At 47.3% G+C, this 16580-nt stretch overlaps 6 protein-coding genes across 6 annotated transcripts; 4 read left to right on the top strand and 2 right to left on the bottom strand.

Moving 5' to 3' along the window:
* Positions 1-1080: 1080 nt before the first annotated feature.
* Positions 1081-5041, top strand: N7469_000229 (serine/threonine-protein kinase; the record flags this gene model as incomplete). The annotated part of the gene is made up of 5 exons (XM_056639149.1): positions 1081-1673; positions 1735-2463; positions 2515-4376; positions 4427-4750; positions 4809-5041. 5 exons carry the CDS (start codon positions 1081-1083, stop codon positions 5039-5041), a joined length of 3741 nt encoding a protein of 1246 aa, XP_056504906.1.
* Positions 5042-7363: 2322 nt separating this feature from the next.
* On the top strand, positions 7364-9111 carry N7469_000228 (fungal specific transcription factor domain-containing protein; the record flags this gene model as incomplete). Its single annotated transcript, XM_056639148.1, has 4 exons — positions 7364-7798; positions 7857-8130; positions 8197-8556; positions 8624-9111. 4 exons carry the CDS (start codon positions 7364-7366, stop codon positions 9109-9111), a joined length of 1557 nt encoding a protein of 518 aa, XP_056504905.1.
* A 1029-nt stretch (positions 9112-10140) lies between these two features.
* On the bottom strand, positions 10141-11559 carry N7469_000227 (NAD(P)/FAD-dependent oxidoreductase; the record flags this gene model as incomplete). The annotated part of the gene is made up of 2 exons (XM_056639147.1): positions 10141-11244; positions 11350-11559. 2 exons carry the CDS (start codon positions 11557-11559, stop codon positions 10141-10143), a joined length of 1314 nt encoding a protein of 437 aa, XP_056504904.1.
* A 456-nt stretch (positions 11560-12015) lies between these two features.
* N7469_000226 (pyrroline-5-carboxylate reductase family protein) lies at positions 12016-13000 on the top strand (the record flags this gene model as incomplete). The annotated part of the gene is made up of 2 exons (XM_056639146.1): positions 12016-12058; positions 12141-13000. 2 exons carry the CDS (start codon positions 12016-12018, stop codon positions 12998-13000), a joined length of 903 nt encoding a protein of 300 aa, XP_056504903.1.
* Positions 13001-13184: 184 nt separating this feature from the next.
* On the bottom strand, positions 13185-14117 carry N7469_000225 (uncharacterized protein; the record flags this gene model as incomplete). Its single annotated transcript, XM_056639145.1, has 2 exons — positions 13185-13908; positions 13975-14117. The coding sequence occupies 2 exons, from the start codon at positions 14115-14117 to the stop codon at positions 13185-13187; spliced, it is 867 nt and encodes a 288-aa protein (XP_056504902.1).
* Positions 14118-14579: 462 nt separating this feature from the next.
* N7469_000224 (Aldehyde/histidinol dehydrogenase) lies at positions 14580-16389 on the top strand (the record flags this gene model as incomplete). The annotated part of the gene is made up of 2 exons (XM_056639144.1): positions 14580-15186; positions 15293-16389. The coding sequence occupies 2 exons, from the start codon at positions 14580-14582 to the stop codon at positions 16387-16389; spliced, it is 1704 nt and encodes a 567-aa protein (XP_056504901.1).
* Between the last annotated feature and the right edge of the window lie 191 nt (positions 16390-16580).

Raw genomic sequence — 16580 nt, 5'->3', positions numbered from 1 at the left:
CTTTTTTTTTTTAAAAAAAAATTAAGCTCAAGCCGACTATGACGACAAGTAAGCATTTCATTTGACGGAATTGACAACCAGAAAATTGTCCTTGTACATAGATTTGATAGCGATTCTAGGGAGTGGAATGTGAAGGAGTTACCCCTGTAGTCCCTTTGACCCGGATGGAATGCGATGACCCTTCCCTCACCAGACATTCAAACTGAAGTTAGAAGAGAAACGTGTACAGAAACACAGACTTGAACACTCTCCAAAAATTACGGTCAATCGTTGATTCACGTTGCCCATTGGATCGGATCATGTTCTTATGGGTGGTGGGCAAAAGATCATACGGAAGGCGTACTATGGTGGCCCGCCTGGTCAAAATACTGGAGAAAGATGGAGAAAGAGACATCCATCTTTGTAGGACAAATAGAAGACTGGACGATCGACATCTTTTAATTTCCAGAATTTACGACTTGATTCTAAAAGAAATGGAGTAAATAAACAAGAGATGTGATCGAAGTATACAGAAGTACTATAGAGTGTAGTTGTCGTGCGGGAAGAGAGGAAGGCGTGACATTCCAAACCGGTGGAATCTCGCTCGTCCATTCCTCAACCTTCTCACAACACTTCAGGTATGCCACGCGCATGCTTTCTCACCCAATTTCCAGTTTATCTCTTGATCTCGAGAGTCTGGTTGGTTTTGATTCTTCCTCGCCGTTCTCTCACTACCGGGTACTCACCTCCCGCACCTCGACTCGACTCGACTAGACTCGACTGGCTTCGACTTTCGTGATGCTGTGTTGACCGGACCATTGCCACTCTTTACAACTTCCAGGTATCACTGGAGCCGATCTTTACTTGTCGTTCTTTTATTTATTTATTGTTTTTTTTTTTCTCGCTATTCTAAGTCGTCAACATCGCTTAATCCTTCGCCTGATTCATATGTGAGCATAAGCCAAGAGGAAGTATAAGCTCGGGACACACTAGCTAATTAATGCGCGGCGTGTTCAGCTTTAAACTAATATCCAGCACAAGAAATCGAAAAAAAAATTAAATGTTTCTCTGATAAATACGACTCTTAGAAACACGAACAAAATGGATCACTCGATGCTGGATCTGAACGATCCTCATCGCAGACGTCAACCTTTGACAGATGCATCAAGCAGAATCAACAATGCCAGATCACCCAAGGTCGAGACTCCAAGAGTCCGCGTCGAAGACCTTGACCAGCTCAAGACCCCTGATCGCATGTCTATCACAATGAGCCCTACTCCCCGAGAGAAGGAAAATCAGAGACTCTCAGTCGTTACAGATTTCCAATCCGACTCGGCACGTAACTCGGTCCTGTCAGCCGCATCGATCTTGTCAAACAAAGGGAAACGAAAGACCCATGTTGGGCCATGGCAGCTGGGTAGAACCTTGGGAAAAGGTGCCACTGGTCGTGTCAGACTCGCCAAACACGCCGTCACCGGACAGACAGCGGCTATCAAGATCGTATCCAAGAAGTCAGCTGCTATGGTCCAGAGTGAGAGTATTGCTGCCATGGACCGAAATGCCAGTAACTTTTCGGGGTTTAGCAATGCTCGTCAGATGCCTTGTGGTATTGAGCGTGAGGTGGTAATCATGAAGCTGATCGAGCATCCTAACGTCATCAGTCTGTACGATGTGTGGGAAAACCGCGGCGAGCTGTAAGTTTTTGGACCTGCAGCTAGGGCGTGCCAATTTGCTAAATCTTTTTTTTTTTACCAGGTACCTTGTCCTTGAATATGTCGAGGGAGGCGAACTCTTTGACTATGTTTCCAAGAACGGTCCCCTGCCAGAGGAAGAAGCAGTCCGTCTTTTCCGTCAAATAATTGCAGGGTTGGGATACTGCCATCGTTTCAACATTTGCCATCGAGATCTAAAACCGGAGAACATTCTGCTTGACTCCCATCACAACGTGAAATTGGCAGATTTTGGCATGGCCGCGCTCCAGCCTGCGGGCCATTGGCTGAACACATCCTGTGGAAGCCCTCATTACGCTGCACCTGAGATCATTTACGGGCGTAAATACCGGGGCGATAGAGCCGACATGTGGAGTTGTGGGATTATACTGTACGCCCTGCTGACGGGATATCTGCCTTTTGACGGCGGTGACCTACCGAGCACATTACGCTTGGTTAAGAAAGGCGAGTATATGATACCGTCCGAGCTGAGTGATGAATCAGCCGATCTTATTCAACGTATTCTTCAAAAGCGTCCGGAGGATCGAATTTCCATGGCCAATATTTGGAGGCATCCTCTTTTGACCAAGTACGAAAAGCTACACAATGCCATGGCTGATTACTATATTGGACCTCCACCGCAACTTTCGGTGAAAGATTGTGGGCAGCCAGTATCCTGCGCCCAAGATATTGACATGGACATTTTGCGAAATCTGCAGACTCTCTGGCACGATGTGAAGCCTGATGCATTGGCTGACAGAATCCTGTGCATTGAGTAAGTTACGCACAATATTGCAAGACAACCAGAAGCTAATTCTCTCCCAAGACCAACTCACGAACGCATGTTCTATAACGCTTTGGTCAAATTCCGTGATGAACAATTAGAAAATTACCAAGGACAGCCATTGGAGTACTCCGCAAGCGACTATCATCACATCTCTCGCCCAGGAGGTAAGCCTCGCAGAGGTCGAAGCCAGAATGGACGTAACAGCCAAAAGCGCCGATCTCATATTTCTGCCCTCAAAGATGCCCGTCATCGCATAACTTCACCCCAGGAGCCGAAGTCGTGTGCTAGCGTGGAGAGTTACGATCCATACAGGTCACCCAAAAACCACAAGATTGCTTCCGAGGCTCAATATGCCCAGATCACGATCCACAGGGGGCCTGCTGATATCCCCGAAGAGGAGGAGTCCTCGCCCGTTGTCAAACCTCCACCATCCATAGCCGAGGAGGAAGAACCAGAGGAGTCTGATGAGGTCGACAATTCACAGTTCACAGTCCTGCAGAAGCGAAAACACAAGCCTAACTCGATGAAGTCTTTCCAATCTTCCAAAGTGCCTCATTCTAGCTCAAGATGTCCAGGCCTATCCACTCGCTCGACTAGCTACCGTCGCAATGTTTCCTTCCGTCACGCTCGCAACAAGTCTCAAGGCTCAACTAAGCCAAAGAGGCGGAAGACAGCTCAGAACCAAAGCCAATCCAATCATACTGACTTGAAGCGCTCACCAAGTGCAGCAAGTCTCCAAATGATTGCCGATGGCGTTGATGTTCCCCCTATGCCGAGCAGTCCGCCCCTTCCAGAACAGCCAACTGTTGTTCGCCCAAGTAGAGTTAGGGTCCGAAGCTTGGGTCAAGCAAGGAAAGTCCGCGAATCTGACATCATCTGGAAAGAAGACACACGAAAAGTCTCTCATGAACTTAGTCAGATCTGTGAGGAGGCTTTCAATGGCAGCTCTGTCACTACAATCCGCACTGCAAGTACTGGAACCGGATATGAGACACCAGCAACTCCAGTATCAGTGGCTAGCCAGGATCAATCTGTGGTTGTCCCAATTAAGTGTTCAGCTGAAATATCAAACGGAACACCCAAGGACTCTGGTCGCTCATTTAGTATTCAAGAGCTCACAGAGACTCGGCGCAAGCTGATCGAACATAGCAAGGGTCGCAATGATAACATTCCGGCTTATCTTTCTGGTGTGATCGGTCATCTAGACCGCTTGATTGACGAGGATCAACACCAAAATGGCTATCCTGCCGACAGAGAGATGAATTCTCTGATGGATCCCTTCATAACCGCAGAAGAGCCGCCACTCCCCGTCATCACTGAAGAGTTCGCTAGTCCTGTGCGTGGCGATGGTGAAATGACACCCAAGCTAAAGCACAAGCCTCGTCTACCTCCTCCAGGGCAGCGTGGAGGTGATCCTCGCCACACGATCCGCATGGTCCCACACAGCTCTTTGGCGTCTATGAGCGAAGTGAAGCCTTTGATGATTCGCAAGAAGGCGATAGGTCTCTCATCTGATCTTCCAGAAAGGGATTTCCAGAACCCCTCTCGCAACCTTTCCGCCAGTTCACGACAGAGTCGCAATGCGTGTGGCTTGGATCGAATTGAGGAAGCCCCAGTTTCGCCTGAGCGAAATACCGGTTCCTATAGTAAGAAGTGGTCGTGGTTCAAGAAAGGCTCGCACCCTCCGGCTAGTCCCCCGGCTCTCCCTCCGAAAGATCGAAAACAGATCATCCCCAGCAATGGTACTGTCGTTCATACTCCAGTTGACCTGACAGGGTCGCCTCCCAAGACCGAAGAGGCTCGTGTGCCCACTCGCAAGACATCTATGGAGCGCTTCGGTGGCACACTCTTGAAGAAACTTATGCCAAAGAAGTCGAATAAAAACATGCAGGCCGAGGCGGGTAAGTCATCCCTCTCAAAAGATCCCGACGAAAGCTAATCATTGCTCTAGATAAATCGCGACCTAACTCCAAGGATCAAAATCAGCCTTCGACAATGATGTGCAAGGACCTCTCTGGCCCCGAAAGCTCTTTCGAAGCAGACGATATTCATAGTCCCCCTCCGACCAAGCGTCTATCTCTTGCTAACCACAATTGGTTCGCACGAGTCTTCCAGATCAAACCGGCTTCTCGAGTAATTGCTCTCAACACTTCGAAGGTCAAGGGTCGCAAAGAGGTGTATAAGTTGCTTCGTGACTGGAGAGATTACGGCATGGAAGACGTGTATATGGACAAGAACAACAGTACCGTCCATGGCCGTGTGAGCGAGGCTAACTGTAAGTTATCGCACAATATCAAATTTTCATGCTTGAGTAAAATACTTATTTTCCACAGTCCTCCGCTTACGCGAAGTTGAATTCACCGCTGAGTTTTATACCGTACTCGAGCATGGTCGCCAGGCCAATCTTAGTCTAGTCCGATTCAAGCAAGAACGTGGAGCTGCATCTTCTTTCAATAAGGTGGTTGAGACCGTTCAATCCATGCTGAAATCCCGTGGCCTGGTTGTTGAAGATGCCGGCCGGGCGAAAAAGATGTCCCGAGTACTGGACACGGTACCTAATGCCTAATCCGCCTCTCAAAAGCGCCTCTTGCATTTTCCTTCCCCGTGCTTGTCACTTGCTCAATCCTGCGTTATAGCCAACAAAACCCCTCTTGCATATTGTTTCTTCCACCCCTCCAACCTTCCTTCTACAGATACCGACGCCAACCCGGCAATGCTACATCTCACCTATTCGCCGGTGATCTACCCTACCTTACGCTGCAGCCTTTTGATAAGCTGATTACCTTCCCCACACGCTCGTTTCAAGTACTCAACCCTTCCTCTCATTCAATTGAAATCTCCTTGTTTTTTATTATCAGTTTTTGTTCCAATTTCGATCTTCCTAAAACACGATATCGGCTTCGTCCTTTGACTCCCAGTCCATCCACTCCTATCATCCTCCTCCCCACCCCCTTCAGCCCGCATTTGTTGTACCCCCACATAATGCATAATCGAAGTATGCTGTCAATCCTCAATCCTAGGAAGATTTTCAACAGAAAGTGGGGTTTGTGTTTGCTCGTGTCTGTGTGGTAATTATTGAGTTGTACCTATAGCTAGTTGAATTCCATCAAGCGATTCTGTAACCTGATACGAACCTGCTATACATAGCCGCATTGATCTGCAATGTATGGAGATAGATACTTTGTATATGCTACTCCACAGTAGACCATGAATAATGATAACATATCCTTTCTAATGACATCTACATAGTACATACATAGCCATCCCGGCAGGCTTCCCGATAATCGGCGGATTTGCTATCCCAAAATGGTTTAGTGACCGGCAACCCTCCCGACGACACTTCTTTGCTTTTTGAACAATTTGGGGTTGAACTTTGAATAGGGCTGGATTTTGACCAGAACTATCAACCCTGGTACAAAGTATGATGGTTCCTAGTATCTGCTATGTGGACTTAGTCTATCTCCGGGGTAGACTGTGCTGTGTGACATTTTCTTTCCCCCGCTTTGGAACGTGCATCGCCTCCATTTGGGGTCAGCTGGGCTTCGCTTGGGCCTGTCACGACAATCCCGCGCCAATATGTAATTCATACACCGGAATATGCGAGTTGGCCCGACTCAAAAGTTACTGTTAAATGGGTATCACATAGATTATTATTGATTTTGTTTAGTCTCTTTGTATTTCATTTTTGAAAGTCGCTGCTATGTAGTATCAGTGGCTTTCAAGAACGATGACATCTATAGAAATCCAGTAGAAATCAATCCACTATGATAACATTACTGTATACATACTCCATGCTACACGCGCCTATCTCATTCAATCATCCACTCTGTCAGTGGCGATGTTTCCCTATCGTCTAGGCTTATCTGGTCCAACCAAGAAAAAGGAACCTGGCGGCTCCACCGGGACGAAATTCCCCCGCATTTTCGCCCAAGTTGATATTTCGCTTCATTCTGAAGACCACATCTCCTTATACTCTATCTATACTCTTCGGTCTCATCACATAGTTATTCCTCATGGCGGGCAATGGATCGCGTGTCACAAAAAGGTCCTTGAATGCGTAGGTTTTTTTTTTTTTCTACTTTTCTATATTATTATTATTTTTCTTTTCTTTTCGACATCCCCGATCTTTCCCCCATTTTTTCCTGTGCTTCTGTGTTTCATAAGATACTGATACCCTGTCTAGTTGTACTCGATGTCGCAGACAAAAGATCAAGTGCTCGGGAACACAGCCGTGTGATGGCTGTAATAAACGGAAATTAACCTGCATCTTTGATGACCGTGATCAAAAGATACTGGTTACTCGAGGGTATGATACTAATCATATGGGAAGCTCCGAGAGCCCCCGGCTAGCTCCCCGCCACCTTATAGATACTGCTAGGAAGACAATCTCGCTAATTCAGGATCAGATATATCGACGAATTGCATCAGAAGATTGCCAGTCTGCAGAAATCTGGTGAACGCATTGATCCTGTTCCACTTAGTCCCGATTATGCTGAAGATAGATCTCCCGGTCCGTACTTCCGCAACCTCATTCATGCACTGAACGCTCATGCATCGCAGATCTCAAGGATGACTCGCCACAGGCATCTCGATCATCTCACCATGATCCTGAGGAATCTCAGATCCATCAAGAATTAGAAGATCCTGCTTCTGTTTTAACTAACCCTCTGTCTACTGGCCCTCCGGCCTTTATGTCGGCTGATAATGGGCGAACATGTTCGTCGGCAGCCCACCCGTTGTGAATAACTGATGAATTACGCTAATATATCACCCCTACTTGCAGTCTATCTAGGAACATCTTCCAACTGGTCTTTCACTCGTCGAGTATTAAGCCTTACTCATGAGCACATCTATCAAGAAGCTTTACCTACAGGGGCTCTTCTATTCGATGGTGCAACTTATGATCTGGGATGGGATGGCCTACGAAAAAAGCCATTCGCCAGAGTCCCCGGCTGTGCCAACTTATGATCATGCAATGTACTTGATCAATGTAGTCAAATTTCGCTGTGGACAATTATATCATCTATTCGATGAGAACGAGTTCATGACCAACTTACATGAATTCTACTCAGAATCAAAGCCTCATGCAACCACCGGGTTGTGGTATGTTCATTTTCTCCTCATTCTCGCTTTTGGTAAAGGCTTTGTCAAGCACAAAGTGCAGGGAAATAGACCCCCTGGGGCAGACTATTTTGTCAAAGCCTTGGAAATGTTACCGAGTGTCATTGTCCTCCATGAAGAGCCTATCGAGTCCACCGAAGTTCTCTGCTGTGTTGCGCTTTACCTACAAGCATTGGACTGCAGGTCATCAGCCCACAACTATGTAAGTTCTTTCTTCGGGGCAGAATCAGATGTACAGAAACTGACTTCTTACTTTCTAGATCGGACAAGCCATGCGAATGGCAATGGCGGAGGGAATGCACACACAAATGCCAATCGAATACCTCGGCGAAAACATGGTTCAACGATGTCGCAAGATCTGGTGGACGGTATACATTCTGGATCGCGAGATGACTTCATTAATGGGTCTTCCCCAAACGCTGAATGACGAACAAATCAACACTCTTCTCCCCGAATTTCCCGGATCAATACAACGTACCTCTGCAATCGGGATGCACATCCGGCTATCTCGAATCATTGCCGAAATCAATGGCTGTAAGTATAGTCAACATCTACCTAGCTCGATACCTTAATTGACAGATACTCTTCCCTTTTTATCAGCCGTCTATGCCATCGACGGACGCATCAACCGAAACTTCCTCCTCCGCACCAAATCTGCTCTTGCAACTATAGCCAGTCTGGCAGATGAGCTTCGAAGAGCATTCCCCCTTCACATGGAACGAGATATCAGTGGCGTCTCCCGGATATCTGCATACCTTCATCTCCTCTATCATCAATGTATTGTCCTCGCAACCCGACCTCTATTATTCTGCTTCCTTAAAATCCGTTTCGAGTCACCAGAAAACTGCGTCGAGGTGCTCAACACTTCCCGAACCGTCCGCAACCTGATCCAAATGTGTATGGACTCTTCTCAACAGATAATCTGTATTCTCCGCAGTCTCCAAACCGAGGGCCTTTTAGGTAAGAAGCTTGAATCAAACCTCCCGCCTTGCTTGAACTTAGGAGAAATCTTACCATAATCCTATAGAAAGTTTCCTTTCCTTTGATCTCGAATCAATCTTCGTCTCAACAGTAGTCCTTCTAATCGGACCCGCAATCGATATGCGCTGGTCATACCCAATCTGGCTCGAAAAAGCATACGCAATATTCGAAGAAATCATCGAAAGCGGAAATCTCATCGCCAAATTCCGCCGTTCAGAACTCCATCTCCTCGATGAACTTTTAAGTTGTTTCCCGCAGGAACATCCAACATGTTTATCGGCTCCAGTTTCGTTTCCAAACACTGTCCTTACTTCCCAAGTACCCCTCGCCAATTCATTCCCTTCCTCAAGCCAGACTGCACAGGCACTTGATCATGATATCTTATCCGATCCAGGCGTTGGTGTTACTATGGATGGAGATTGCAGTTTCACGAATCGTCTTACTGCAGCACAAATTATGGCGGTGGCTGATTCGATCGAGAGTATTGATACGGAGTGGATGTCTAATGCAATGATCGAGCATAGTATATGGTAGAAAGACGATGGAAGAGGGCATGCATTGCGTTTTGACGGTATAGTGTTCATGATGAGCTTTCTTCAAGGACTGGAGGATGAATAATGACGATGATGACGATGACGATTATGTACAATGAACTTTTCAATATTAGGTTACGTTACTAGATCTCCTTTTTAAAAGAATTGTACCAACTTGAAGTATCATTGAGCTCCCTAGCTCCTGGATAGATTGCTCAAAGACTCATAAAGAAGTATACTGGCCCACTTCACCTTGACAAACGGCACATCTTCCAGCAGCTTTGTTGTGTCCAGCGTCAAACCATCTCACAAGATCACAAAATGCATCTGAGCCAGGCAAGATAGTTCTCTTTGGCGGATGGATACAATGATCATGACTCAGTCGGAAACGAGTCTCTGTACATTGTCTGATTTCCAGTATGAAAAAATGGCCGCAGCCCCCCTCGTCCTGTGTGATCGAGGACCTTTAGGAGACACATAATCTAGAGTCAGGGGGCTGTCATTGATTAACATGAACTTTGTATTATTCAGTGATTGATCACCTACCGAAGAGGTCTGTGTCTTTTCAATGCTCGAAGTCGACGGTAAGTTATAGAGAGAACTACTTGTGCTCTTTATTACTGCTACTAGTAGGGATTTTATTTTTCTTTGAGTAGCGGTACACCTGGATCAACTTGACGAATTCATTATCGGGCTCATGCATTCATAGATACTACCTAGTGTCTTTGGGCATCATCTAGAGTAGGTACTCTACATATGCCCAAATGTCTCGGGTGCTATCACACATCCAAATGCCCATCCCATTCATGAGCTCAGTTTGATTTATTTCAAATTGACCGGTGAGTTCAAGCCTCCGTATGAAACACATTGACTGGATGGAAATAAATCAAATTATTCCCGTCTCTCCACTATTCCCTTCAGATAGTCCTCGAATACAAAACTTTACAAAAACACTCTATCTATCTTATGTGACTGTGAAGATAACAATGCAAGTTTATCATTGAAGCTTCTAAAAATGACATGCTAATATCTACAGCTTTGACGCCTTGGCCGGTAAGATCTCTGCCAGCTCCTTTGAGCTTCCAAGACGCCAACTCACATCACCTCCCCAGTCAGCCTTGCCCTGAGATGTAGGCTGTTTCCAACGCCATCGGGCCACAGGTTGTTGACTCCCCGGAGCTGCAAGCATATCTGTAACAAATGATCCGACAATAGGGAACATTTTGAAGCCATGTCCTGAGTCACCAGACATAACAATAACCGAATCGGACATTCCGGGGATATAGTCGATGATGAAATCAGAATCATTGGTATCGGCGAACCAGCAGAGGGACTTCTCGACGAAAGGTCTGTCTGCAAGGGAAGGGAGAGTTTGCTTCAGCAATTGTCTTAGTTGCTTCTCATCCGCCTCTGGCAGGAAAGCACTCTCTTTCAGGGTTTCAGGAGAATACGAGATACCCGTTTTGGGATCAGTGTTGATATAACCACCACCCATGGGGCACATCTTCAACAAGTTTGTTTTGGGATCGGGTTCGAAGAAGAATCCCAAATCACGGGCATAAGTGACGGGAATTCCACGCAGGGCAGAAGTCTCTTCATCGGTGAGATGAACATGAGCAACGGACCATGATTTTGCCACGACAGTCTGGCCAAGTTGAGGCACTAAGCGACCAGCAGCGGCACCAGCAGCAACAATCACCAAGGAGGCAGGGTGGAAGCGACCGTTCTTTGTACGAATACCAGCACACTTCTTGGCTGTGGCGGTAGACACGTACACCAGCTCATCAACGGCTCCATTCTGCTCTCCCAGAAAGAAACGTACACCGGCTGCTTGAGCGGCACGATATACTCCAGCAAGAGCGGCACCAGAGTGGGCGTAGCCATCGAAACGGTTCAAGTATCCATTCCAGCCGGTCAATGGGCCATCAAGCTGCCAGCAAGCTTGTCGAACATCATCCTCACTATTCACTGGCACGACATGCGGTTGAATCTTCGAATTACGCTCAGCAGAGGCACGGAATCTGTTGAGAGTATCGGTGGCTTGTTGTGGAGCAGCACCAGATACACAGTGCAAGAAACCCACTTGGTGGAAATAAGGAGCGAAGAGGGGAGTTTTCCAGGCGTCAATAGCTTTCTATAGATGATCAACAAAGTCAGTCACTCTGAAACATCCAGCGAGTACACCTGCACCATGGATTTTATGTAATGATTCCATTTATCCTGTTGTCGGGCAACGTACAATTGTCAAGTCTGTATAGAATGGATCCTCATATTCCGCGCGAACAATCTTATTCAGATCATTGGCAGCAGACCAGCGAGGAGGAATATGATCATCCTTCTCGTAAACAGAAACATTGGTATATCCCTTCTTCACGAGATCCAATGCAGTCGAAAGACCAAATGCACCTCCACCAACAATAATAATCAAATCCGTCTTTGAAACACCCATGATGGGGGAAAGAGAGAATAATGAATTTCACTTCAAAAAAGAAACTATTGACTCGCTTCTATTCCGAAAGCTCCTATTTCCTTGATCATATATACCCCGCAGCCTATGCATTAAATGTCCAGAAATCGGTCTATCATGCGACACTCTCTCACTATAGCCCCCCCCCCCTCAGGTCTCTCGCTGTCAAGCGCGTTATCGGCCATCGGTAGACTACCCGAGTGGAGACGTTGAGGGGAGAAATGGCCATTCACGACGAAGAATTGTTGCTTCTCCACTGAATGTCGGAGGGGCTTCCGATTATCAAAAACTGCAGAGCTTATCGACTTGGTGGCGGGGAAGTTGGGGTCATTTTTTCGTGCTCGAAACTATTCGCTCTTTTTTTTTTTCACTATTCATCTTGAATAGCATCTATATTTAGATTGGAGTTATTCAAGTAGAAATAAAGAAAACTACATCATGGCCGAAGTCAAGTTCACAACTCTAGCACTTCTAGGATGTGGTGAGTACCCGATCTCCATCTTCTCGTCAATTGACAGAGCTCAAAGCTATCTAGTAGCAGAGCTAAGAAAAAAATGATACAGGAAATCTGGGAGGTGCAATCCTTGACAGTTTGCTCAATTCCACCACGCAAGAGTCTTTGTTCACTCAATTCATCGCCTGCGTGCGTAGTCAAGGCTCCGAAGAAAAATTAGCGACCCGATTTTCCCAGCATTCTAGTAAATTAACTATCAAGAGGGGAGACAATGTCCAAGCAGTCCGAGATGCCGATGTGGTGATTTTGGGCGTCGACCCGGCCGATATCGAGTTTGTTTTGTCGCAGGAGGGACTTCGCGAAGCATTAGGACATAAACTCTTGATTAGCATCGCAGCTGGATGGACGAGACAAAAACTCGAACAAACCATCTATGGCAGTGAGACCACCAACGAGAATAAATCCGATCGTGCCTGGGTGGTTAGAACCCTGCCGAATATCGCGGCTCAAGTATCTCAATCTCTCACTGCCATCGAAGTCTCGGAACCTACTCCTCCAGAGCACTATTTGAAAATTACGAAAGCGATTTTCGAGGGTATTGGCAAGGCTGTTGAGATTGACCCGAGGTTGATGAATGCTACTACGGCTGTTGGAGGCTCGACACCGGCAATGTTTGCGGTGATCTGCGAGGCAATGATTGATGCGGCTGTTGCAGTTGGTGTTCCTCGAGATCTAGCTCACACGATGATCTTCCAGTCAATGCAAGGTACTGCGACCATGCTTCAAAGTGGTATTCATCCGGCTTTGTTGAAGGATCAGGGCACATCTCCTGAGGGATGCACGATTGGAGGTCTTATGGTGATGGAAGAGGGAGGGTTGCGAGGCACTGTGGGACGAGGATTGCGAGAGGCTGTGACATTGGCTCGTCTAATGGAGACACAAGATCATGTTAATGATACTCGGCGTTGAGCTATCAATTACCTACTAGGCAGTAGAAGAATGTACTGGCCAATGGAGTATCAGGATTGTAGTTGATAATGTAATTTCGAGTGTCTACTTATGCTAGAACAACAAACAAGAAATCAATGCAAATTTCATGACGCATCAAGTTCAGATCTATTCATTGTGACTTCTTATTTCCCACTTCTTTCTCTCATAGATTTAACTTCCCATGAAAAAATGATCGTAGCTCTAAATTCGCAACACATCCAACTCCGAAAGCGGGTATAATTCGAATACATCGTGTAAATGTCGTGGAGGGTAAATATTGCTGCGAACGCCTGATACGATCAATCAGTGGCACTGGATGTTGACGCATATACAGATCGAGTCCTAGTAGATGTAAAGGACTGGCGACTAGCTGCGTCAAAACCGGAACGGTCATTTGTGTGATGACAGGTTTTGCACGCGGATGCGTCGCCATTCTATCAGGAATAGCCTCTGATAATTTAGGCGCAAGTGTGAAGGACCCAAAAATTGTCACACTATCACGTAAAAGAAAGATAGCCGTCGCAGTTCGAGCCACTGCACGATTCTGTACGATAGCAGGTCGTGCGACGTCGACAGCACCAGCTGCTGCAACGGGCGCAGCCTGAGTGCCAAAGATTTTGGCAAAGCGCATATCTTTCCACACTCCAAGAGGTACATTGATTGCTGTCGTAGTTATAAATGTCATCATTCCTGTAGACGAAGCATTCATCGCATTTCCAATGGTGTCGGTTCCATTGGCGACGGTAAAAGTCGACGCATAGAGAGCCCAAATGATTCCAAAAGGCACTTGAAAGACGAATCGAGCAGGATGTTTGAATGCTGATACAGCGTGATTTCGAAGGCCACGTATAAGAGATTGATTTAATAAGGATTTCTCAACTAAGGCACTATTCAAGATTAGTCTATATAGTATATCTATATTATGTTAGTTGGGCTATGAATAGTCGACTTACCGATCGATAATTGTTACTGCTGGAGCAACTAAAGTAGCAGAAGCAATTGCAGCTCCAACATCAGCTGTGACTTGACCTAATAATGATCTTTCCCAAGTATCCTGTCGTTTATTCGGCCTGTGTTCCATCGCTAGGTCGCCCATGATTCAATCTCCATAACTCAACGTCCAAACAATCATCGAGGGGAAATAGCTAGTCCCCAAAGAAAGAAAGAAAAAAGAGATAGATCGGTCCAGCTGACCGGTGGTTCCTTTTACTTGATTGTTCTATATTATTTTATTAGATTATTCCATTTCCATCCTTGTCGCAACAATGCAGGCTGTGGGGAACGACCATCGGGTTCTCCTCCCGATATCAACCACTCCCCCTTTGGAACCTCGCAGCATCGCCGAGATCCACCTCGTCATAGCTCCAGACTTACTGTAGCCCCGTTTATCGCGGGGTAGCTACTTCGCGTACCAGTTTGCTGTCGGCCATGCTTCCGATGGCAAACAACGAAATCCCGGGCAAGGGTCTTGGGGAATATGCCTTGATAAAGGTCGCTTCGTCGCCAATAGATCAAGACTTCATCAGTTCGGCTTCAACTTATCTTTCCCACGGCCGTCATGTCTTCCGCTACTCTCATGAACATGCGCATTTCGCGATCCTTTACTCCTCGTCTTCGTCTGAGCCCTGCTTGTCCTTTATATCAGATCCGCGGCAAGGCGACCACTCCCTTCCGTCTTCCTGATCCTCGTAATGAGCCTAACCCTCTGTATAAGAGAGGCTCTGAGGAGCGCAGCAAGCTCGAGGAAGCTCTAGTCAAGCTCCGTTCTCAACTCCCCGTCCAGAGCAGCATATACTACAATGGTCAGGCTCAGAAGTCCGCTCAATCTTGGGACCAACCTCTCCCCGCCGAGCACCAGACTACCTTCACCAACTACCCTCTCGCCACCAAGGAGCAGACCAAGGCTGCCATTGATGCGGCTCTGGGTGCTAAGCAATCTTGGCAAGATACCCCTTTCGTCGACCGAGCTGCTATCTTCCTGAAGGCTGCTGAGTTGGTGACTGGAAAGTACCGTTATGATCTGATTGCTGCCACCATGTTGGGCCAGGGAAAGAACATCTGGCAGGGTGAAATTGATGCCGCTGCTGAGCTGGCTGACTTCTTCCGTCTGAACTGCAACTACGCAGCCGAGATTCTCGAGAGACAGCCTACCCGTGGTAGTGATGGCATGTGGAGGTAAGCTATAACCGCCTTATATTGCGACCATTAGTGCGAGTGAAACGATGCTAACGCTTTTGCTACTATAGCCGTCTCGACTACCGTCCTCTGGAGGGCTTCGTTTACTCTATCTCCCCTTCAACTTCACCGCACTTGGTGGTAACCTGATCTCGGCCCCTGCTCTCATGGGTAACGTCGTTATCTGGAAGCCCTCTCCCTCCAACGTTTACGCCAGCAACCTCGTCTACAACATCCTCTTAGAGGCTGGCCTGCCTCCTAACGTTATCCAGTTCGTCACTGGTGACCCCGAGACCATCACCGATGTCGCCCTCTCCCACCGTGACTTTGCTGGTCTGAACTTCATCGGATCTTCCGACGTTTTCCGCTCTCTGTACGGCCGGATTGGCGAGGGTATCGCCAACAAGTCTTACCGCGAATTCCCTCGTGTCGTCGCTGAGACTAGCGGCAAGAACTTCCACCTCGTCCACCCTACCGCCGATATCTCTAGCGCTGTCAACCACACCATTCGCGGTTCCTTCGAATACCAGGGCCAGAAGTGCTCTGCCACTTCCCGTTTGTATCTCCCCGAGTCTCGCGCCGAGGAATTTCTTACCCAGCTCAAGGCTGGCGTCAAGGAGATTACCATTGGTAACCCCGACAAAGACCTTGAGGCATTCATGGGCCCTGTCATCCACGGCCGCTCCTTCGAGAAGATCAAGTCTATCATCGACCGCAGCAACAAGGATCCCTCCGTCAAGCTGATTGCCGGTGGTGACTACGACGGCTCCGTCGGTTACTACGTCAACCCTACTGTTTACCAAGTCAACTCTCCTGACCACCAGCTCTTCAACGAGGAGATCTTCGGACCTGTCCTAGCTGTCTACGTCTACCCCGATGCTGAGTGGTCCTCCACCCTGAAGAAGGTCGACGAGGCTGGTGGTGGTCTCGCCTTGACCGGTGCTGTCTTTGCCCAGGACCGCGGTGCCATCCGTGAGGCTGAGGATGCTCTCCGCTACTCTGCCGGTAACTTCTACATCAACTGCAAGACCACCGCTGCTCTCATCGGACAGCAGTCCTTCGGTGGTGCCCGTGCCAGTGGCACCAATGACAAGGCTGGTAGCTCCGATGTTCTGCGACGATTCACCAGCCCCCGTCTGATTAAGGAAGAGTTTTTCCCCCAGACTGGATTCACTTACCCCAGCAACCACTAAATTACGATGAGACATGAGCGGGTGCATGATTGTATAGTTTGAGGCACGGATTAGATTTTTTTCATTCGGAGTTTATTTTATTCAAAAGCTGCTATTTACTATTATACCAACGATTCATTCTGATATCAACATAGAAGGGTAGAAGTAAAAGATATAGATCTTTGATACCACTGGGATGGATCCCAATTCGA

The sequence above is a fragment of the Penicillium citrinum genome (assembly GCF_028827155.1).
Source record: "Penicillium citrinum strain IBT 23319 chromosome Unknown utg000001l:1.0-4955037.0:1.0-4956770.0, whole genome shotgun sequence".
Taxonomy (NCBI): Eukaryota; Fungi; Ascomycota; class Eurotiomycetes; order Eurotiales; family Aspergillaceae; genus Penicillium; species Penicillium citrinum.
This window is presented reverse-complemented; position numbering and strand designations above follow the sequence as displayed.